The sequence below is a fragment of the Phocoena sinus genome, chromosome 13, assembly GCF_008692025.1.
Source record: "Phocoena sinus isolate mPhoSin1 chromosome 13, mPhoSin1.pri, whole genome shotgun sequence".
In the NCBI taxonomy this organism is placed as follows: domain Eukaryota; kingdom Metazoa; phylum Chordata; class Mammalia; order Artiodactyla; family Phocoenidae; genus Phocoena; species Phocoena sinus.
This window is the reverse complement of record NC_045775.1, coordinates 38,865,937-38,889,964: the sequence shown is the minus strand read 5'-3', so window position 1 is coordinate 38,889,964 and position 24,028 is coordinate 38,865,937. Positions and strand designations below refer to the sequence as shown.

At 57.4% G+C, this 24,028-nt stretch overlaps 1 protein-coding gene across 2 annotated transcripts in view; it reads right to left on the bottom strand.

Annotated features, from left to right (window-relative positions):
• Positions 1–24,028, bottom strand: part of TTC7A (tetratricopeptide repeat domain 7A) — a 122,031-nt gene that overhangs the window by 35,564 nt on the left and 62,439 nt on the right. The window contains exons 1-8 of one of the 2 annotated variants that reach the window (XM_032652057.1): positions 23,274–23,627; positions 22,658–22,795; positions 20,788–20,871; positions 16,966–17,070; positions 8,227–8,344; positions 6,681–6,738; positions 5,421–5,493; positions 2,582–2,742 (exon numbers count right to left, since the gene is read on the bottom strand). In XM_032652057.1, the coding sequence (XP_032507948.1) occupies positions 2,582–2,742; positions 5,421–5,493; positions 6,681–6,738; positions 8,227–8,344; positions 16,966–17,070; positions 20,788–20,871; positions 22,658–22,795; positions 23,274–23,306 (770 nt within the window). In that variant the 5' untranslated portion in view covers positions 23,307–23,627. Of the gene's footprint in view, positions 1–2,581; positions 2,743–5,420; positions 5,494–6,680; positions 6,739–8,226; positions 8,345–16,965; positions 17,071–20,787; positions 20,872–22,657; positions 22,796–23,273; positions 23,628–24,028 lie in introns of those variants that run through there. The other variant, XM_032652056.1, reaches the window with a different exon arrangement.

The window sequence follows — 24,028 nt, the reverse complement described above, 5'->3', positions numbered from 1 at the left end:
AGAGCTCCCTAGCGCTCCGACACCCCTCCCCCCAGGACCTTCCAAGGCCCCCAGGACCTGGGCTGGGCTGGCCAGAAACCCAAGAGGGGTGGGAGGGGAAGGGAAGGGCAAACCAGTTTGCTCCTTTTCTGTCAGCCCAAGAGCCTGGGCTTGCAAAACCCGTCTGGCAGGCTGCCAGGTCTGGGGTGGGAGCAGTGACTGACAGGCTGGTTATTGGAAAGCTCCCATCATTAGCCCAGGAATGTTGTTTGGTTACTATGGCGACCTCCCCTACAAGCGGCCAGACTAAAGCACAAGGAATCTGTTACCTAAAACCAGGGGCCCACGGAGCCCATGGCTTCAGGGACCAAGCTTAGCAGTGGCCTGTTCCCCGTGACCCTCCCGGCTGAGCCTCCCAATCCCAGGACTGGAGAAGGGACCAGCAAAGGCATCTCCAAGCTTGCTGTGGGGATTTCTTGCATTCTGAGGCCTGGCCTGGCTTGGAACCCAGGTGCAAATAGGGAGCCTGCTGCCCCCTTGAGGCCCCCGGCAAACTGGCCAGCAACGGCCAGGCCAGCACATGTGTCCAGGGCTCCGTCGGAAGCCCTCAGGATTTCAGGAAGCTGCTCAGGTGTCTGGTTCCCACCGTGCCAGGTTCCCACTGTCCCCGCAGGCCCATCAGTCTCTGCCTCACCACGTTTCTGCCTTTTTAAGCTCAAGCTCCATTACCTAAAGGTCACCCCGCAGCTTGGAAATCAAGATTCTCTTTGCTTTGCTCTCTAATCCCTGAATTCAGGAGGATTTTCAAGAGTCAACTCCACGAAAGCTGGGTTTTTCTCCTGGAGTCTTGAGTCTGCCCCCCAGGAACGGCAACCTCCTGTGCAGCTAAGGAGACTGAACACCTTCCCCTGCCCTCACGTGCAGGACGCCCGCCCCCACCTCCCGGCCCACTGCGGGCACTTGCCGCCCTCGGGTCCCAGGTCCCGGCCTTACACTGTGGACCATCTTCCAGACCCACCCCCACTGCTGCCCCTGAAACCAGTTGTAAATTGACTGTGAGATCTTTTCTTGTCTGAGTCTCACAATAGTCCTTGGAGGCAGGACAGATGTCAGTCTTTCAGCAGCTGAGAAGATGCAGGGGCAAGCTGCTGGAGGCACCACAGGTAAGTGACAGCCAGGGACCTGCTGTGGCTCCCACATGGGGACAAGCGCAAGAGGAAAGGGGTATATTCCACCCAGCGGCAACCCCCTGGGCCAGGCCTCCCAGACCCCTGACACCAGCCTGCCAGCCTCTCCTACACTAAGGCAGTCTCTGCAGAAAGGAAGAGCCTCAACAAGGTCTCAGCCGCCTGGGACCAGCGAGGCACTGGGTGGCAGACCCAGACCAGGGGCCTTTAAGTGCCTGCAATACAGACCTTGTTGAGGACACTGAGGTCAGGGCGAAGGAGGCTGACTTTTCTGTTTGGCTGCAGTGATATTTACTGGATCCGGGGTTTAATTAACTGCCGTGGCAACAGCCGGAGCCACACGCAGCTTGTTCCCAATGCAGGGCGCAGCTGGAGAAGCAGGATGCACCTTCGGTTGAAGAGCAATGACATTCTTCAGTGATCCCTGACCAGTAATGGACTCAGCGACATTTCCTGCTAATCCAGGGGTCTCATCCATGGGGAAAAGTACGGACTTATTTGCAAAGAGCCACGGTCACACCCCAGGGTCACTCCACAGGGCTGCGTGGCAGGTGGATTTTCCACCCCCCACTCAACTCGTGTGCTCAGATGTGAGACGCTGGCACGGGAGGCTCCTGCACTGGGCTGGGGGCACCGAGGGGCCAGCATGTGGGCCCCCTTCCCTGGCTTCCACAGGACAGCTCTGCTCCCATCTGTTCACAGTTTCCACCTGCATGCAAGATTTCACTCAGAAAAAGGACAGTGTCTGATGCCCGGCCCAGCCTCTTGTTTCTTCTGTGACATGCACTCTGACCTAGCGGCCTAACCCCTAGGATTCTAACCCTCTCATCGTGACAGTTTCTGTTTCCACCGAAGCGTAACCGACAATAAACGCACACACACAGAGGCACACTCATACACACATATGTGCACACACATGGCTGGCAGCAGACCGTGCGTCAGACCCTGCCAGATAGGCATGAGGATGGAGCTTGGAAAAAAGCCAGGTAACTGCTACTGGAAGAGGAGGACCTTTGTCCTTCGTGTATTTGTATAAAAGTAAAAAATAAACTTCTACACAGTGGGTCTTGCTGTATTATATTTGGGATTAGGTAACTAATCCCTTGTCCGCACAGGTTGTTTTATCTACGTGTAGTGTTCCCTAAGCGACCTGTCTTTTAAAGTGAACTGATTTCAGTTTTAATAATCGCTCAAATGCAGGGTGGAGACCAAGAGCCAGGGCTGTCTCCCGAATACAAACAACAGGTTACGTGGAGCTGCCCTCACACCACACAGCAGGTGTGTGCCCTCTGCTCACACCTGGCCAGAACAGAATGCCAGGGCCAGGCTCCCCCCCACAGGTCCCCGCCCCACCCCGACGCTCAGTGTGTGCGCTGACCAGCCCGCCAGCCCAGCAGTGTCCGTGGGGAACTCACTTGAAGTTCTCGGGATACTCCGTGATGGCCATGTTGATGACGTCGAGGGCATGCTGATAGTGTTTCTGGGCGGAGAAAAGGAGCGCCAGCAGGTGGAGGGCGTTGGCGTCATCCTTGCACACTTTCAGGGCCTCCTGCAGCTGCTCCATGGCGCTGGAGATCTGCCGGAGAAAGGTACCAGCTGAGCGACCTTCCCCAAGGCCCACACCTCACCCGGACTCTGCGGCCAGGTGCCAGCCAGCAAGGGTGCAGCAGACTCAATGAGACCCCAGGCACTGTGGGGCAGGCAGGGGCCCTGATGAGAAAACACCCCCCCAAATCACATGGCCAGGAGGGATCTGCTGTCCAAAGTCAGGCCCCGGAAGCTAGCGCTGTGCCCACGCAAGAGGGAAAAGAGGGGCAGGTTCACAGTGTACCACGAAGGATCGGCCGGGAAGCACCAACTAAACCGGAGGAGTGGGGCTGTGAGGAGAGGCCACCTGGACCACTAGCTACAGAACTCTTCTCCGAACCTGTTCACGCAGTGCTGGGGGCTGACAGATAAATGCTGCCTCCTACTCAGAGGCTCACAGTGGCAAGAGCTTAGGCTCTGGGGTCAGATGGGGGCATGGATCCCAGCTCTGCCACTTCCTAGCTGGCGCCCAGGGCAGGGGACTTCGCCTGTCTGAGCTGCAGTCCTTACGCTGCAAAATGAGGATAACGGTCATACCTATGACGGTGGCTGAGAGGGTGAGACGACGTAGGAAAAATGTCCTGCTGACTGTCGAACACGTTTGAAAATGTGAGTTTCCCTCTACAAGCCCCCAAAGGCCAGGCAGCTAACGAACAGGTAAGATCCTTTCTTCCAGTCCTGAGGGACGTGTTGTCTCAGGCGCTCAGGCCTGGTAGTTGTGTCAGCTCCTGTGGCTCTATCCACACCAGGACCCCGTCCTCCCAGGAACCTCGGGAGCCCTTTTCAGAAAGTCTTGTTCTTCACCAAACCTCAGACCCCGGTCTCCAATGCTCCTTGAGGGGCCTACAGGACACAGGTCAGCTGGGGCTCTGGTCCCTGGCGTGCCTGGTGCCCGCCCGGTCTCCACCCGGCCTCTGCACAGGCTGCGGGCATACTGCCAGGCCCAGAGTCCTCCCACGGGGACCTCCCTTTGTGGAAAGGTCATGGAAAGTAAAGGAGGAAGCTAAGGTCAGTGTGGCCCCTGGCTTGGCTTGCCCGTGCCTCCCCAAGGCTGCTCCTGCCCCGTTATTCTGGGCTGGGTGTCCAAATCCTCGGCCCTCACTACTTGAGCAGCCATGCATGCTCTGGGCAGGATGGGCCAGAGGAGCTCAGAGACTCAGGCAGGCAGGACTAGCTTAGAGTTCGTTCAGGGACCCTCCAATCCCCTGAGGTTACCAAGATCTGGGTGCCCAAGGACAACGGGTACCAGGCTCCACTGGCCTGGCCCAGCCGTCTCTCTGGGAGGACACACGCCATTCATCAGAGGCGACTGAATACTTAAAGATATTAAAAAATGCATCACCGAAGGTTTATCAGGAACTTGATTGGCAAGGAAAGCACCGGTTCTTTTACAGAGGGCTAAAAATAAACTGGTCTCGGGTATCTTTGCGTCCGCGCTCCTGGGAGCAGCAGAGCAGACTGGTGTTTCTGGAGAGAGCAGCAGAGAGGGACAAGGTGCCTCCCCCAGGACCTGGAAGTCAGGAGCCAGGGGCACAGTGGGAGAGGGGCTGGAAACACAGCTCCCTGAAGATGAGACCAGGGGCTAGAAGTTGACATCGACCAGTAAAACCAACCACCAGGCCGGTGGACAAGGCTCCAAGTGCCCAGTCTCCAAATGGGACAGGGGGACAGGATACTTAGAGCCCCATGGGGTTGCTTCACTGGGTCAGGGTGGGCTCTGGAGCAGACATTGTGCTGGCCTGGCCAGTTCCCAGTTCCTGAGCTCAGGAGAGCTTCAGCGCCTCAGGTGTCAAAGGGGCCACCGGCGCCCTCCTCATCAGACGCAGGGCTCGCCCAGGCCAGTGGGGGTACGGCAGCACCCTCGTCAGCCAGGCTGCCTGTCACCTGACCACGAGCAGATGGGGGCTCTGTGGACTCCTCTCCAACAGTCTGCAGCCCAGCCAGGGTCCCTGCTGGCTCGTCTGCAGGTCTCGAGTGGCCCAGCATCCACGCTCACCCGATCAAAGCCACCGAGAGGTCCTGCTTCACACAGAGCACCAGCCTGCGGGGCACACGTGAAAGCAGAGGCTCTGAGGGGCCTGGGTGACGGGAGCTCTCGCTCGTTTCTGAAAGGCAATGGCTGGGTGGGTTGCCCGGCCTCACTCCCTGGACAGCTTGGAGAAGGAAGGTGGGTCGGCCTGGAGAGCCATGCAAGTCGAAGGTGGTTGGCGGACAGCAGGCCCCCGTCAGGCCCCAGAGGCCGAGCCTGCCGGTGGCGTCCACAGGGTCAGAGGAAAGCTCTGGGTCACACAGAAACAGCTCCACGTGCCAATCACTCTACTCCAGACCCCTGGGGAAAGCTCAACAGAAGGTGAGGACACAGCAAATGTTTACTGTGCTCACCTGGCAACTTCTCAGGAGACGGACACACTGTAGGAGGAGTGAGGGCAGAGAATAACCCCTTCCTGTGCACCCACCGTGGGCCAGGGGCTTTACCACATTAGCTGACTTAATCCTTACTAGGGCCCTCTGAGGTGGAGTATGAAGGTACTGACATAGCAGACAAGGAAACAGAAGCTCAGAGAGGTCAAGTCACTTGCAAAGGGTCACAGAGCCGATAAAGGCAGTGGAGCCAGGAGAAGATCAGCAGCCCCCAGAGACCTGGGTGTTAGAATTGTGAGGACTCACCTGGCGGACGAGGGCCAGCTGCAGGGAGACATAGAGGATGACCTGGGGGTCACCGGGCGCCAGCTGCTGGGCTCTGTATGGGGCAAGGGAGCAGCAAGTCAGCCATCAAGGTCGACAACCAGTGTGTCACGTGGGTCTCCAGCGTGCCCACCCCTGTGCTGGGTGCTGCAGGGCCAAATATTGGAGATTCTGCCTGGGCCCGCTTTGGAGGGTGCCCCGCGGGAGACCATGGCTGGGGCAGAAAGCCCACGGGCAGCCCAAGGCAGGGGCAGTGGGTGCCGAGAGAGCTGGCTCTGGCTGAGGTGGGGGCCGTCTGGGAGGACAGGACTGCTGGGTGGGGGAAGCCCTCTCCTCCGGGCAGCTGTTGACCCGGCTGTGGCCTGGTACAGAGCCTGGAGTCTGCCCTCTCCGCCGCACAACAGAAGGGAACAGTTCCCGGAGGATGTGGGGCTGGGATGGCCTCTCTGGGCAAGAAGCGCTGGGAATGAAGAGCCAGTGGGGGAGGGAAGGCGATGTCCCCTGACCCTGGGAGTTCAGAGGGGGTTTGCGAGGATGGGCCTCTCCTTCCTCCCTGGGCTTGAGAACAGCCTGCCCCAGAGGGGAGTTCCCAGGAAGCTGGCATAAGGAGTCCAGGGCAGGCCCCTACCCAGCAGCTGCCATCCGTGCTCTGAGGGAGAAAGACACACGGGGCTCATGGGGAAGAGCCCTGCGATGGGCCAGAGGAAGGAAGGGGAGGGATGCTCAGGTGGGTCCCCGGGCTGTGGTGGAGAGGGGGCTCAGCCAGGATGGGCCTGGAGAGGGAGGAAGGGCTGCTGCTGGGGGAGGGGCTTCTCTGCCGCCCCCTCCCTCCCTTCCTCCCTCCTGGACTCTGGGCTCCCAGGGAATCTCTGTGAGGACTTGGGGTAAGGCTCCTCACAGCCCTCAGGTTGCAGAGGGGCTGGGAGGAGGCAAACACTCTTTCTGAGTCCCTGCTATACCTGTAGGTCACTGTGCAAGGTGCTTTCCTGCTATAGCTCACGTCCCCTGAGCTCAGGGGGACGGGAGCTGAGCCTGGGGGGAGCTCTACTCGTGTGGAAGGGCTCAACCCACCCACCCAACCCCAAAGGCCTGTCCCTGCTTCCTGTGTGAGCTCTCAGAGCCTCAGTTAGCTGGTCAACAACATGGGGACAGAAACCTTTACTCTGTCTACACCAGAAGGTCTCCTAAGAGAACATGAGAACGAGCCACCTGGAGCAACGCTGCCAGTCGGGCCTCCCTCACCTCTCCAGCGTCTGCAGTGCTTTCCGGTGCAATTCATCTTGCTTGGATTTCAGAGTCGCTGCAGGAGACAGGATGGAGACAAAGCCATGAGGGGGTGCTGCAGCGGGGCCGACCCAGCTCTGTCCCACCCAGGGCACAGAGCTCTGCGGGGAGAGGCCCCACCGGGACCCCGTCTGGCAAATGCTCGCACTCAAGCAGCTCCGGAGTGGTGCCACCCTCTGCCCTGGTTACTGGGGGAAGGGGGGCAGGTGTCGCCCTGGTCCTAGCCTCCTGGCATGATTCTTGACACAACAGATCCTTGTACTCCTTTGCCTTCCTTGCCACCTGGGCCACACTGACCCTTCCAAAGGCTCAAGCCTCTAGGGAAAAGTTACCACCTCTGTCCTGGCCACACGCCTCCCTGGGCTTCCTTCCTGACGAGACTTCTTCTTTTCTAACCATTTCAACAAATTTCAAGTGGACGATTCCATGGCATTAAGCACATTCGCCATGTCGTGCCACCATCACCACCATCTGTCTCCAGATCTTTCTTATCGTCCCTAACAGACTGTCTGTACCTACTGAACACTAACTCCCCTCCCACTAGGCCACCAGAAACCTCTATTATACTTTCCCCATGAGGCTTCTTGATTTAACCCAAACTGGGCACCTTTCTGGTAAATTAAATCACCTTTAAATAGGGTAGCACAGGCATTCGAAAGCTTAGCAGCCCACGGAACCCCTGGGAAGCTTTAAAATGACTGTTGTCAGGCTCCAACCAGACCAGGTCAAGATGCTGCTGGCATGGATGGATGTCAGGGGTCCCCGGCTTATAAAGCAGCCCTGCTTCTAGAGGATTAAAGGCACATGGAGGGTCTCTGGACTCTGACTGAGGGACTGATGACTCCCTCACTTGACCAGTGTGGAGGGATCCCAGGGTTCCTTATCAGAGCCTCACCGATACCTTGAAGACACAGTGACTACTGTCACTCAAGAACAAGCAGCTGGCACGGCACCAGGATCTCACCCCTCTTCCTGCCCTCGTCTTGCCAGTGCCAGCTGTTCTTACCTCTCGTTGTGCGGGGCCTCTGAAGCCTGCTCCCAGGGGCACCGCCTGAATAGGCGGTGTGGGTTGGAGCTGATTACTATTCCGGGTTTGGTCTGGGTGGGGGCCTATCACTCCCTTTCCCTCAAGCTGCAAGGATACAGAAGTAGGTGGCTGCCGATCCCTGGGGGAACACACGGCTGAGCTGGCGGGGTTGGGGATGGAACACCAGACTCCAGGCGGCAAACCCACGCACCAGGCACAAGTATTCAGTAAACGCCTGCTGCGTACCCAGCTCTATGCCATGCACTGGGGGGATTTAAAAGACCCCAGAAGAGGACAGTGGTGCTGACGGTTAAGGTGAACCAGAAAAAAGACACTGTGCGGGCAAGGGCTGGTGGCGCATCACAGACGGCAAGCGCCACAGGAGTTCCAGGGGCAGCGGTCAGCGTGGGCTGTGCCGGGGGGCAATTAGGAGGCCTGAGTCACCCCGAGCAGAGGCTCCTAGGCCCCAGCACTCACCGTCGGTGGCCTGCAGGCTGTAGGTGAGACCCAGTGCCAGGTAGCCCTTGGAGAGGAACTCCCCGGCTTCCTCTCCGAGCTGGATCACCATCATGGCGAAGTGCTGCGCCTCCTTCAGCTGCAAAGAGGAGAGGCGCAGGTCACCGTGGAGGGCCGCCACTCATAGTCGCCAGCCCGGGACCCTCAGAACTGCAATTCCTTGCGCCCGACCACAAAGGCCAGGCGCCTTCCTGAGGCCACACGGTCACTGAATGGAAGGAGAGCTGTTTCTTCCACAAGCACCAACCTGGACCTTTTCCCCCACCCAGAGGCCTTGTGCTCAAGATCACGGGACGCCACCTCTCACAGGGAAAGCTTCCCTTGCTCCAAGGATCCCAGCTCCCCGACAGCTGCTCTGCTGAGAGCCTGGACCCAGGAGCAGGTCAGTCTGTGCCAGCTCCTTTCCTCACTCTGCCCGTGTCCGTCCCTGCCCCGCTCGGCAGAGACAGGGGAGCGGGAGCGGGGGGCAGGCAGGGCTCGGGGACTGGGCCTCCGGGACACCGCCAACCCTGCAGAGCGGGCAGGCCACCACGCTGGCTCCGGCTGTGGGCTTGCTCCCTGACACCGGGAGCTCTAACTTTTCAGGCCTGGGGTTGTGTTTGTCCTGAGAGCAGGAGGGACTGTTCCAGTTGGAAAGGGACCAACTGGCTCAGGTCACGTGTGCACACATCACACACAACATGTGACACGGAGAGAGGGGCACGCAGGCAGCCCTCTGGGGCACCCACGGCAGGCAGGCCTGTTGGGAGGCAGGGAACAGCTGGGGGCCTCAGCTGTGCCCACTCAGGGCCCACAGGCCTCCCAGAGGTCCCCTCCCTCCTACCCACCCAGGAATGTCATCTGCCCGTGTGCCTGCTGTAGCAGTGTCACCGAGAACAACTGGTACCGCCCTCACCAAGGGGCTGAATGATTCATACCCACAGCCCCACTGCTGCCCAGGTGTCAGGGCTCCCTTGTGTGGAACATCTCCCCTCCCCCATCCGGAGGGGCCCACAAAGTGAAGCTGGGTTCTGGCACCCCAGCCAGTGAGCCCGCACTCTGCTCCCGTCCCCGCTCAGGCGCACCCCACCCAGCAGGAGGGACAGTTCTGTGCATCTTGTGGCCTGACCACTGGCCAGAGCGTGGGACACTGGTGGACTCTCCCTCCTTGGAGTATGAGGGGACCCTGAGATAGAGGCCATTAGCCGTGGGGAGGCGGGCTGGGCTGAGTTCACCATTTGGGCACAGCCATGGTGCGCTATGTGCAGGAAAAAGGCTGATGGAGCAGAGAACCCACTGAACAGAGGGGATAAAAAACCTCGAACTACAAGAGAGGCAGAGCAGGTGAGGTGACAGCCCAGAGGGAGATGGTGGAGGGGGCGCTGGATCCCAGCGGACTGGCCACCATCCCTGACAAATGGCGACAATGGCAGCTCTCTACCCCCCTGTGGTAGAGCTCAAGCTGCCGGCCTGGGTAGTGGGCCACCTCCAGGTTGGTGGGCTGGTCACCGAAAGGACATGGGAGTCTGGGGAGCTGGGCCTGTAACACCATCAGGCCTGAGGACTTGCGCTTCGGGGGAGGCAGCAGCTCAGTAAACCCCACAGCTGCCTGCTGCCCAGTGTCTGCCGGCTGGGTGGACCCAAGTCTGTAGATGCGGAGATCTGTCCCCTGGAGCACGTGGCCCGGCAGGACCCAGGAGAGCCGCGGGGCCCTGAAGTCGGAGCCAGGCTGAGTGAAAAGCACAGGACAAGCCTCGCGACACAGGCTCGGCCCGACAGACACGGGGCCTTGAGCAAGTCACTTCAGTTCTACGTCCCAGAGGGCCTTATCTGCAAAATGGGGAGCTGGACCCCCTCCCACAATGTAACTACTCCTCCCCACAAACCTCCACTGAGGCTTCTGCGGCACCAGGCTCTATGCTGGGCCTGGCTGGGGAGGCCCAATGACACAGGGGCAGGATGCCCAGATGAGCACACACGGAATCCCTAAGGAGGGAGAGACCCCACAGGACAAGGTGGCTCTTTTTTTTTTTTTTTTTAAGGTGGCTCTTAATTAAGGCTCCACTGTATGGTGCCGGCCTGGGGCCATGGGAGCTCCTCAAGAGCGGGCAACCTCCTGGCTGGGGCTGTCCAAGGAGGCCTCGTGGCAGGGGGCGGGCAGGAGGCACCAAGGGAAGGGTAGGTGAGCTGTTGCCTCCTTGTTAATATCCCTACTGCTGGTGCAGCTGGTCTCCCACACTGTCTTTAGGCATCATTATGCCCCATTCAAACAGGGGCGAGCTTTATCATAAACCACCAAGTACGCGTTATAAACAGAATTCAGAAACCTCCTGCACTCCACGTGTGTGCGCTCTGCTCACGGCCATGTCCTTCCTCAGCAAATGCCAGCTTCTATCTCCGGCAGCCCAGGCACAGAGGGTGCCAGGAACAACGCTCGGCAATTATTGGCAAACAGGGAAAAATGACTCTCCAGTTTATATATATCATATCCTGGATTAACAAAGCTCACCATCCTTTAGCTTTAAAAAGTGACAACGTATCCTTAGCTTGTCCAACTTGTGGTCCCCTCTGACCCCAGGTGAGTAGCTGTCCTGGGCCAGTACTTGCCAGCCTTGCCCACATAGGTTAAAACGGTCTTTAAGTGTGGTGTCAGCATCTGTCTCAAGTCAAACCCACGAGGCTTCAACGGACCATTTTCTTACATGGCCGACACCATTTTGATTTCTCTTACCTACCACAAAACAGTTTTTTGCATGTGGAGTCATGGGATTCTGAACAAAAAGAAGTATCATCAATTCTCTTAAATGTGATAATATACAATATGATACCATACGGTATTAATAGATTTATACATGGATCCTCTAACTAGCTAGCAAAAGGGAAAAAGTCACATCAAAAATCAACAAAAAACCCCAATATGTATGTATTTCAAATATAAAATATATATTAAAAATATATATACATAATGCACAACTCCTGTTCATCTAAGACAGCCGGGGGAATCCTAAAGCCCTTGAAAATACAGCTTTGCCACCTTTGTTCTGGAGTGTGACAATCCCACCTAAATCCAGAGTCAGCACCATGCCCACGGGTAAATTTTCCATGCAGAGAGCAGGACGGCCTAGCAGCTTAGAACACAAGCTCTGGGGCCAGGCTTCCTGGGCTCAAATCCTGGCGTGGCTATTTACTGTGTGACCCTGGGCAAGTCACTTCACTTTGCTGTGCCTCCGTTCCCTCTTCTGTAAAATGAGGATAACGGGCGTGTGTCTCATAGGGTTGCGGGGAGGACTGAATGAGATAAAGACACAATGGATGCTCAGAACGGTGCTTGAATAAACATAAACTACTACTCTTATTATTGGTTGTGATTTTAGATCTATAGTTAATCTTCCAGAATTTTTTTTAACTCTCAGCCTAATGCATGTGGCGAGTGCCATCTGAATAGAGTCGCTGTCGTCTAAAGCTACATGAGCTCACTGACAAATCAGGAAGTGGCATCGAAGACCCTCCTGGAATCCAGAGAGGGGGCACCACTGTCTGCCTTTTGTCTCTGGCCTGACCCTTCGTCTCAGATAAGGAGCAACTCTACGCAAGGACAGCGGGGTCTCCCTGTGCAGTCAGCTGCGCCAGGTCGGTCAACCTCTCTGTCCCGTGGTCTGGGACACACATACGTGTAACCACCCACCTACCCTGTCACAATACTCACCTCTACCGTGGGTAATACACTCGGATATTTTCTATGCTATTCTGTGATTGTCTATTTCTTTTTTGAAAAAGTTCTATCTCACAGTCCACTAATGGGTCTCAATCTACAGTGTGAAAAGTAGATTGCTGACTGATCCACCCAGCGCCTGCCCATCTACAACCACCCAGGCGTCTAGCATCTCACCTGCCCTTTCCAGTCTCCACATACTTCCTCCCGTGGCCTCCAAAGTTAACAGCTAATGGCTCTGGAGTTGTGCCGCTGCTTCTGCAAGATTTGCTCGGGTTACAGCACTGGGACCTCCTTGCTCATCAAAATACTTGCAGGGTGAGGGGTTTCCAAAGCTTTCAACCATTCTCCTCCTACACTGCTTTTTAATACCTCCTTTCCTGTGGAGGCCATGTAACTTCGTCACAAAACCCAGGTGGAGATCCTCTCTCTCTTCCTCCCTTGCAATTCTAGAGCAGTTGGGTGCCCACCTGGCGTGTCATAGCATGGCAGCCACTTGATGGAAGGGGTGTCTTACAGCTTAGGCTCTGAGGCACAGGGTGCTTAGGGGACCTACCCAAGGTCACCCGGCTGGTAAGTGAGAGAACTGAATTTCCAACCCAGGTCTTCTGAGTCTACATTTGGATCTTTCTGAGCTGCCTGATTCACGGCTGCCCTCTGTGGGTCTTCATTTTTCTCCTCTCTGTCCCTTTGGGAAAAGGATGCATCGAAGGATGTAACGTTTTGACCCTTTGCTTTTGCTTTCTGTAAGTACGGAAAGCGTTCCCACGCCTTTCCAAGTTCCTGCATCTCTCCAGTTCTCTTCATTTGGTCCCCACACAGATAGGCTCCTGGCCTGTACACTCTGCTCCGGCTCAGGCTGCCCGGTTCATCTCGCCGTGGGCCAAAGAGCTTGTACCCCTGGAATCTTCACCTCTTCTTCCCTCCCTGGGAACCAGAGAAAGGTCATTTCTGAGCCCCCAGAGCTCTGCTTAAACAGCACCTCCAGTTTCTCCTTAGTTGCTTCCCATGGGATCCAGGACCTGTTGTTATCTGCTCTACTGAAAATGCACTTTTTTCTTCCTGGAAGGAACAGGTACGCTTCCTAATTTCCACAAGCTCGTGGCAGGAGAGCTGGCATTCTTTCTGGCCTCCTGAACACTTAATCCATCTTCCTGGCCCTCCCCATCCCTGAATCTCAAAAATGAAGGCAAAAACACAAAGGCACATCCTTCCTGAGAGTCTGCTACAGGGATGGCTGCCATTTACCAGGTACCTCCCACATGCTAAATAAGAGGGACACTGCTCAGCTCTGGTAGTCGGAGCCACCCTGTAACAGTGGATGTAACTGTTTCCAGGTTACTGATGATGCACAGAGAGGGTAAATGACTCACCCAAAGTCACACAGCTAGGAATCCGAACCCTATCCTCTCAGCCTCCAAAGCCTGCACTCTTTCTACCATCCCATCCCACCCCCTTGGGGGAAGAGGCCGAGGGACAGCACCACAGACCTTTCCAAAGATGAGCATGGCCCGCTTTTCCATTCCACAACCTCCTCTCCTTCTGTGTGTGACACACAGGCACACCCCCATCTCCTATCCTCCTAGAAAGGTTTTAACTTTTAATTAAATGAATTTGAACTAATTGTGTTTGGAGGGATGTGAAAAAATATTTACAGCTCCCTTTTCTCCTGCCCCAAATAACTGGCTGGGGACACCGGCAAGATGCTGGTCATGCTGAGGCAGGGGGCTGCCCCACTGCTGTCACTGGGTCAGAGTCTGGGACGCCCTCCCCCACCGAGGCAAGCCTCAGGCTAAGCAGAGGGGCCGGTGCTCTCAAACCCAGGGCAGCCAGCATGGGCCCATGCCAGCACCTCTGCCCAGGCCCCTCCTCACCCGCCCTCACCCAGGGGCAACCTTGATCTCAGACCCAGACCCAGTCTGGAGCATCCTACACTGGCTCTGGGCATAAGGACAGGACACGGGGACAGCAGGTGCTCCACCTCTGGGCACACGGCCACCTGGTCCGCTTTCACCCAGCACAACTCGTTTTTCCAGTGTCCCAGTTTAAGCCTCCCTTCCTGCAACCCGGGCCAAACTGTTTATCCCCAGATCTCGGGCCCCAGCTCATGGGGCTTGGCTGGGCAATGGCTGGGCCTGCTGGGGGCTGAGGTGAGCCAGGACAGCTGTGAAGGCAGGAGGCGGAGGTGGCATGGGTCGCCTTGCAGGATCTGTGCCCGGTTATAAAGCACCAGCACCCCTCTGCCCGCCCGTCAGACCCATTCTTCCTGCTCTCGGCCCTGAGGACAGAGAGTGCTGGGCTGCCCCTCTCCTGGTCTCCTAGGAGAACAGGCTGCCCCGGGCCACCTACAGCGTGCTCTCAGCCCAGCGCCAACCCAGGGAGCCAGGGAGAACCGTGAGCCAGATGTAGACTTCCCACACCTGTCCCTCGTGGACTGCTGAAGCAGGTGTTATTCTGTATTTCTCAACACCTGTTATGTGCAGGGTTCTTTGTGGGAGAGAAGGGCTGAGGGTGTGAGAAACAGTAAGTGAAGAAGCTCCCCGTTTAGACAGAAAGGCAAGTACCAAACAAGGCAGAATTCCTCCACAAGTGATTGTGCTCACTGGCAAGCAGGATCCATCCAGTAAGCACTAGGCATTAACTCTGGGCTAGGGTTTCAAGAAAGAAGAGAGTGAGTTCCTGACTTCAAGAAACACACATGCAGCAAAAAACGCAATGCCTTGTGCTAAGTGTCCAAGGCAGGTAGGGAGGCACAGAAGGTTTTGTTCAGGGCAGGGAAGGCTGCCTGGAGCCCAGCCCCAGCCCTCCAGCAGGACCACGCTCTAGCCTGTACCCGAGTTAAACCCTGGCTCAAACCAGCCCCCAAACCCAAATAAACTTCTCCGGTGAGGTTAAACAACTCACCCTCCTCCCCAGTTCCGAGGTCCAGTCTGCATGTTTAAGTTTCCTTTTGGGCTTTTCTATTTACGTTGTCATTGATTACTTTGCTCCTAACTCATCTGTTTTCAATTTGGACTGACTGGATCCTAATTTTATTACCATGTAATCTGAATGCACATAATCACTGTAATTATGCTGCTGGGGGAAACAGCTCCTCTGCTGCGGAGAGACCTACATTTAGGGTTTCCCAGCAAGGGCGGCCATTGGCTGGGTGGACCCACAGCCAACTCAGAGCTGGCAGCCCTTGGGAGCACAGATGCCCTCCCCGCCCCACTCCTGGCAAGGCGGGTATTTGGGCTTCATCCCAGGGATGCACCTGAGGCCCCTCTCAGGAGCCCTGGGAACACACAGGGGTGTGAGCCACGGGTCAACGAGCCCACCCTCTGCATCCTCCGGCTCACGCCACCCACTGCCGCAATGCGCTCAGACTGGGTCCCCACTCTGCCGGCACCCACATCTCAACGGCACCCTACCCTCTGGGGTGTAAGACGCTAACAGTCTCCCTAAAAACACTTGGGGGACGAGTTTCCCCACTAATCATGCGGCTGAGGAAAGCAAGCTGTGATGGAAGGGCCCGCCACTGGCCCACCTCGAAGCCCAGTCCATGGCCGCCTCCTCCTGGAAGCCTCCCTGACCTGTCCGGCCCTCTCCATACTTTATGTCATTTATGCCACATATGAGGAACAGTGAAACTCTTACCCACCTCATCACGAAGCCTCTTCCAAATGCCTAGAGCCTATTATAGATCAGTCTTATAGAAAAACATCATAAAGCCTGGGGCCAAAAGCAATGCTCTTCCCTCCCCCATCATCCACAGTCGTTTGGGGCCAAGGCAGGGCCATATGTGCATATCATACATGGGGACCTGAGGACCAGGGAACAGAGGGAAAGGTGCCGCTTCCTCCCCCCTCCACCAATCGTGCGAGGGAGTCAGTCCCTGCAGCACAGGTGGGATGAGGCCCGCTGGGTGGTGAGGCAGGGACCCCTCGGAGAGGGTCCTCAGGATACCTGGCAGAGTCTCCCTTCCCAGGACTGGAGGAGTTGGAGAGGCTGCTAATTCTGAAGTGCCTGCTGCAGGCATCTGGAGCCTGGCCCCTTTGCCTTGGAACAAGCTGGGCACCTGACAGCGAGGGTAGGCTGGGGTGTCACGACGTCAGGAAGGGGAGGACCATGTATGGGAGAAGCTCCCCTTTTGGGAGATGCTGGGCCAATGAAGGAACTGGGCTTATTTAGCCTGAAGAGAGGAGATGTGGGTGGGGCTGACAGCCAACACATGGCCGAGATGCTGCACTGTTCCGTGTCGCTCAAGGGGGTGGAAATAGGGCCTCCCCCGACACCAGGAGGCTGATGTGGACCTGAGGAAGCCAGGAGTGTAGGGAAAGGGGCTCCCAGCGAGAGGAGACAGCCGTGCAGAGGCCCCGCCGCTAGACCCTCCGGGCTGGGAGCAGCAGCTGGGAGCCTGGCGGAGGGAGCACCAAGGCGAGGCCCGGGACCCTGGGTTCCTGGCCCAGGGCTCTTTGCTCACTCCCCCTGCTAACCTCCTCGAGGTAAAGTGCTGCTGGGCAGAGGGCACACGTTGAGCTCATCTTTAGTTCAGCCACCTCAGCAGAGTGGTAAGCAGGGAGCTGAGCACAAGGCAGGGACCAGGGGGCTGGAGCCCAGAGGAAGGAGGGGGCTGACGGAGAGGCCACCTTCCCACTGGCCCGGAGCTGGTTCTGACTCCAAATGGTGCGTTGGCCCAGGTAACTCCAAGGTCCTGCCCACTGCCCCTGCTGCTGGGCAGGCGGGGGGCACCCCAGCTTTTGACTCCACATTTGGCTCCCTGGAGACATTCAAGGCTGAACCACAAACCTGACACCATCCTGAGTTGGGGATGGAGGCTGGAGTTTTCTCAGAAGCCATGCTCCACCCCCCTCTCCCCTCCAGGCCCGCCCGCCTCGAAGCTCCCCATGCTCCCCCACCCCTTACACACACAGCGAGGTACGCACACGATCACCTGGCGCCCACCTGCCACCATCCTCCCACAGGAAGCCACCAGGACCTGGGCCCTGACCCCGTAGCTCACTCACCCAGTGCAGGGACCCTATGCAGAGCTTGGCGGCCATCAGGGGCACCGTGGGGTCCGAGGGCCGCAGCTTCACGCACTCCCGCAGCAGCGACACAGCATAGGATGACTGCAGGAGAAAGGGTGGGCAACACAGTCACTCACAGCCCTGCGCTGCGGCAGGCTGGGTGCCTCATGCCCACAGTGGGGGCAGCTCCCAAACAGCCAGCCCCGGCTCTGCGCCCCGTTCCTCCCGAGCCAGGAAGAGGCCCAGCGGGAGGAGCCCAGGCGGTGGTGGCAGGCAAGTCCCCCCCACCCCCCCCCCGCGCCGGGTCTCAGTTTCCTCATCTGGAGAATGAAGGCTGTGACCCTTGCCCAGAAGTGATGTGATAAGAGCTAAGGTGACAACAGAGGGAAGCTCTTCAAAAGGATTTCAAATGTGAACCACAGAAATTTTAGAGGTAGAAGGAATTATCTCAGACCCCTGAGTTCAACACCCTCAGTTTATAGGTGGCAAGATGAGGATAAGCCCACATGGGGACTGGAGGCGGGACCAGTGGTGGGGAGTGCGGGGAGCATAAAGGCTGGCAGAGAAGCAGCAGGAGAGAAACCGTGGGGATGGGGCCACACTAGACTGTGCTGAGGATGGCCAAGTGCGGAAGGTCTGCAAAACCCAGCCCACAGGCCAAATCTGGCCCTCTGCCTGCTTTTGTAAATAAAGTTTTATTGGAACTTGGCCACGTCCATTCATGTGGCTACTGCCTATGGCTGCTTTCGTGGGGCAAAAGCAGAGTGGAGTAGTTCCCACAGAGACTGTTTGGCCCGCAGAGTCAAAAATGTTTACTCTCTGACGCTTTACAGAAAGTGTGCTGACCCCTGTTCTAACTGCTTTACAAATATGAAGTCATTTGCTTTTCACAGCTCTATGAGGTAGGTAGCTATGTCCCTATTTACAGATGAGGAAACTGAAATGCACAGAAGTTAAATAGTGTGTCTGAAGCCACACTGCCCCTAAGTGGCTGAGCTGGGGTTTGAGCAGTCTGGCTGTAAGCTTGTAACCATGGTGAGTGTGTGTAACTACAATTCCCACAAGCTGGGCCCTGCAGTGGGCCTAGCTCCCAGCCGTTAGTTAGCTCTCATCCTCCCCAGCCACTCCAGGCCCCGCTGGGGAAATGGGGGATCTAGAGGACTCTCCTGTCCACAGCACAGTGTGGAGAATGACTGATGGAGACCTGGGGCCCCACTGGTCTGCGTCCACTCTGGACCCCTGCCTTTCTCTAGCTCTCTTTCCTTTCCCCCCTGAGAAAGGAGAGCTTTTCTCAGCCCCAAGCATGCGGCTGGGGGATGTGGGGTCACTGCATGGAGGGGGAAGAGGCCATGGCTCTTGCCTGTCAGGTGCCCACAGAAAGGCGGGGGAGAGAGGACAGAGTCCCCACCACACTGCTCTCTCATGAAAGAAGAAGGTATGAGACCAAGAGGGTGTTAGCATATGACCGGCTGGGAGGCTGCAGGGGAGGGAGGTACTCGGCCTGGGCTGGGGCGAGGGAGGCAGGTGAGGGGCTCTGCAAGAGCTACCAGGCCATCCCCCTCTCCGGAGACCCCCTCCCGTGAAGGTCGCTCCCAGCTCCCTCAGCACAGCCCCCTCTGCCCACACACTCCAGCAGGCCTGCCCCCTCCCTGGCTGCTGACCTCTGCATCCCTGAAACACGGGCTTCTCTAACCCTGACCCTCCACGTCCCACCCCTACCCAGACCACAAAACACTGCTATTTAAGGAGCCATCTGAGGACTCCACAGTCGGAGCTGCGGGCTCTTTTTTTGTCATTCTGGTTACCTAGCAACGCAGCCACTGTGATTGCCGAGGAGACCAAGAGGAGTGACCTAAATCACGCCATGGAACTCCTCCTCTCTTCCTGCAGGTGGAGGTGCCAGATATATTGATATCCGCTCGGCCTCACCTTCTGCGCACAATCGCAGGTACAGAACCTTGATTCCCACCTTAGGCTCTTGACAAAGGCGAGGTCTGGCCACGCTTCCGAGGGCTGCCTGAGCCAACCCGGCAGACCGATCCAGTGCGTGGGGTTCCTGAGGGGCGGGGGGTGGAGAGTGCGCTTCCAGAACCATCTCCTGATGCACTGAATGCAGGGGTGGGTGTAACCCAGCCTGTGCGGCCCCACGCGTGACGAGCTCACTGATCACCCCAACCTCCTGCCTGTAAGGCCATTCTCGTATCCACCTTGCTGGTCTGGACACCAGCTCCCCGGATCCTGGGGTATGCCAGGGGTATGCCAGGCTGCATCTGGACCTCTCTGAGCCTGGCTCTTCTCAGTAAGGAGGTTGAAGACCCTGTAACGTGACACCTTTTCCTGAGACTGGGGGGGCTTCCAGGAGCACCCCCAGAAATTAACGATAACTTCTGAGCACAGTGCACTCTTCTCAGGAGGGGTCACCACCACTTTCCTCAGCATCTCAAAGGGGACCATGACCCCCAGAAGGGTGAGAACTGGCCCTGGGCCTCTTGGACCATACTCACTATTACAAGACTAGAGGCTCCTTCTCTGTTCCCTGGAGGTGGGAAGAAGCTGTCGCAACCCACTGCAAGCTGTCTGCCCAGGCTCCACACGAGCTCCAGCACCTCGCCACCCTGAGGGCCTCGCCCTGTCTGTGTTCTGAACTCTGAGCCTCGACGAGACCCTGCGGAGTGCAGAGCCAGGGTACGTCATGTCATGACTTCAGGATGTTCGGGGAGGTGGCCCGTGTGATGGGGGAAGGGGAAGAGGTTTGGGAAGACAAATGCCTGGCAAGGGAAGTGGGGTGCAGAGAAGGCTCCCACTTGATTCTCGGCTTCACCTCTCCGGGCCCTTCCCACCTGTCAGGCTGCAGCACCTGCCCTTCTTGCCCTTTCCTGCCAGGACCTGGCCACCCTCCATTCATGGAGGAGCTGCTGGCAAGGCCGGGAGGGCCCTCCTCAGAGATGGCTGCGGGGCTAGAAATGGCAGGTGGCGCAGACGGGACGGGTCGGGGCGGGACGGGGGGCAGGGAGGAATCCCCTCAGCCCCACAAATGGGCTCCGGGTGTTACAGCTCTTGGAACCATCTGCGAGCTCATGCCTCCTCACTTCCTGCCTTCGTAGCATCCTCAGCCCCAACACCCTCAGCGCCCAGCTCCGGAAAGGTTTTCCTTTCATGTCACTGCTGAGAATAGCGGCTTACGTAAGTGTGATTCTCATGGGAGGGAAAACCAGTGGGTGCTGGGGCAGAGCTTGGCGGGTGGAGAGCAAACACAGGTCTGGAAACTGGAATAAGGTCAGCCCCGCACTGAGCAGGGTTCCTCCTGACCACCCCCGGCCTCGTCCTCCTCTCCTCGAAGCGCTCCCTCCACACTCCCTCAGGGGAGGGGGGGCCCCTGCTCCCTCCTAGGTGAGTTCCGGATGTCCTTTCCTGATGCCACGCTCCCTCCTGGGCAGGAAGAGAGCTGCGGCCCAAATGGAACAACGTTCCCCTCGCCTGGAACCCATGTCCATGCCTGCCTCAGGCAGTCACACCAACCAACTCACAGGCGGAAATGCTACGATGCCCCAGGCGTGCACATGTACTCGGAGGAAAGCATCCACAGACACATCTGCCTACCTGGCACAGTCATAACTCACAGCTAGGAACCAGATTCACACAGGGGTCTGTGTGTGACCCTTCATGCCCCTCATTCCCTGGAGATTAAAATCAGCTGCCGGACAATATTTCTGAATCACTGCCCCGCCCTCCACCCACCTCTGGGAAGGACTAGAGGAGAGCAGACCACCTCCCCCGCCAAGGGTGAGCGTACAACCCCCAGCACACCCTGGGTCTTACCTTCCCACAAGCCACCATGGAGAGGGCCACTTGGTACCAAAGGTGAAATTCTCCAAATGCAAACTTCATGGCTCGCTCCAGGCACTGGGGAGAGGGAGACGGTCAGTACTTCCCCTCTAGGGGTCCTTCCCACACCAGCCCACCCCATACCCTTCCAGGGGAATCTCTGCCCAAGTCGCTTCCCGCAGGAGGTCGCCAGAGCTCATACTTGGTTCCTGTCGGAAAACTCCAGGGGTAACCTGTCTCTGCCACTCGCATGCTGTGTGACCTTGTGCAAGTCTCTCACCCTCTCTGGCCCTCGGTTCCCACCTCCGTATCATGTGAACACCTCACAAGGGCGATGGTGAAAACCAAATGAGATTAGTTAAAGTGCTTTCAAAATGTAAACATCCAATAAAAATAATAACAGCTGACAATTCTTCTTACTACTGTGCCTGGCACCACACTCAGCTTTCTACGTGTCTTAACTCATTTACTCTTCCCAACAACCCAGTGAAGCGGGTTCTCTAATTACCCCCCACTTCACAGATGAAGAAGCTGAAGCTCAGTAAACGACTTGCCACCGTCATAGGGCCAGTCAGTGGCAGACGTACCGACTCTAAAGCCCGTGCATAAAACGCTGCCCAAACGTACAGGCTTCCTTCCGCTCTTCTCTACGACCACCGGGAAAAACCGTCTGTTCCCTGGCCACTCTGATCCTGGGCCACTCTGAGTCAGGCGCTGCCTATGAGATCTGACAGTCACCAACAGAAGTGGTTCCAGCTGACAGAGGCAGAAGCCAGCATTCGAGGTCAGGATTCACTGTGTGCCCGTGGTCAGGCGGGTGGGGGACAGAGGTGAGGGGTACAGGACCACACAGCAGGTACTTTCAGAGCTTGGTGGCCTGGGTCCCCCCGTGCTGGCTCAACTGCACTCCCTGCACCATCCTGGGCAGAAACCCACCTCTCTGGGCCTCGCCTTCCTCACTGGTGAACTTGAGAGACCGCTTATCCCCCCACGTTAAAGAAGGTATCTTCTGGAAGCACCTCGCACGGTGCCTCGGTGTGAGTAAGGGCTCAGCAGGCGTGACCGCCCCTCCTCTCGGGAGCCCTCCCAAACACGTGCAAAGAGAATCTGCCGCCAAGAGGGCCACCCGTACAAGGGGACGAGGGTCCCCATGCCACCCTTGATCCCAGCCTGGATCTGAAAGCTCAAAGAAGTGCGCAAGCCATTCGCACTGTGGGGAGGGGGCAGGAGAGAGCGGCAGCTCTGTGCTCCTGGTCCCCACATCCTGGAGAGGGACCACCCTCTGGACCCAGCCCATGGAGCACTGCCCCGGCAGTGTCTGCCCAATACAGTGGGCGTGCTCCAGGCTCCCGACCACACCCAGCTCAGAACCCTGCCAGGACAGGTAGTCACAGAAGACCAGCATCACCTCTGGGGGAAACTGAGGGGTGCATAATTTTCCTCCTGTGCTTCTCTATACAACACCATGCGTTCTTTCACAAGAAAAAACACATGAAAATATCTGTAAAACAGGGTTTCCCTGGTGGTGCAGTGGTTGAGAGTCCACCTGCCGATGCAGGGGACACGGGTTCGTGCCCCGGTCCAGGATCCCGCATGGGGCGGAGTGGCTGGGCCCATGAGCCATGGCCGCTGAGCCTGCGTGTCCGGAGCCTGTGCTCCGCAACGGGAGAGGCCGCAGCAGTGAGAGGCCTGCGTACCGCAAAAAAAAAAAAAAAAAAAAATCTGTAAAACAAACAAAAACCACCCTGCCAGTGAAAGGCAGCCCTCGCGGCACTGGAAATAAGACAGTCCCCAGCTGGGTCTCCCAAGAACAGAGCTGTACCCCTTGGTGGAGGCAGGGGAGGGGCAGCGGAGGAGGCTGTACCTCGGAGAGCATGACGTACTGGCCCCTCCTGCCCAGCGTGATGCTCAGGAGGTCGTAGATGGCCGCAGCGTTCCGCAGGCTCACTGCCCGGTCCTCCTCCTGCTCCGGTGCCCGGCTCAGCACCACATCCCGAGTAGCCTGTGGGGAGACACGGTTTAGGAAAGAGCAAGGACAGAAAATGAGCAGGTGCCTGTCCCCACAGGGCCCCTGCCTCTGAGGCCCAGTGACCGTCGCCCTTTCGCCGCTGACCCAGGCCACACTCCTAGAACCAGCCAGAGCCTTTCCTCACCCCCAGGACAGAGAGCAAACCCTCCACCCACAGCCCGGGCTGGGGTGAGACAGCAGTCCTGAGGGCCCATGCTCCTGAACTTCAGTGTTTTATTCTGCAAACAGTCAAAGCTACAGAAAAGCCACAAGAACAGTACCACAGCAGCAAACCCGATTGTTAACACTGACCACACTGGCTTTGTCTACTAATAGTAGTAACAGTAGTAGTAGTAGTCAGTTAAGGCAACTTGGCCCTCCACCCCTAAAGAAAAGAGGACAGTCTTTCTATAACCACAACACGAATGCCAAATTCAGGAAGTGGAACACCGTTATTTCTATTCTCTAATACCAGCTCATATCCAGATTTCGCCGCCTGTCCCATTGATGGCCTTTCTGGTAGTCATCGTGCCAGGATCCAATCCAGGATTGGTGCCATGTCTCTAGTGCCCCCTTTCATGGGAAGAGTCCTGCAGCCCTTGCCTGGCTCCAGGATACTGGCATTATTGAGGATACAGGCCAGCTGTTCTGGGGGACAGCTCCTTGTGTGCTTGTAACCGTCCACCCACAGAAAGAGCTTCAGATAGCATCTGGAACAGACTAGATCAGATGGGCGGCTCTGCAGCTTGAGTCACAGGACGGGCATTTGGGCTGTGGCCCCTCTGTGCCCTCTTCTCTTCCTCTGCAGGCCCCCGAAGTCCCTCTGATAAGGAACCTCATACCTCCTTCCCATCACCCCTGCGTCCAGCCCAGATCTATCCCTGACTCCTTCTGACTATGGAACCCTCCTCTCTGTCCCTCCTCAAAACCCGGGGTCTCTGTGCTTGGCATGTGGCACTCAGGAGTCCAATAGCTCAGAGCTGCCTGGGGGGGGCGGGGTTTGCTGCTCAGGGAGGGGAGGGGCAAGGGGAAACGTGCTTTAGGAGTGGGCGATTCTGTACGATCTGAAGGGGGGAACTCTGTATCACCCCATCAGGGTGAAATCTCCCCATCAGGAACTGGGGACCCTTGCTCTGTGGCCTGTGGTCCTACCCTCTCTTGTACACTCACACCCTGGGGACAGCACTCAGGCTCAGGAGTAGCTAAACAGGAGTCATGGGGATCCCC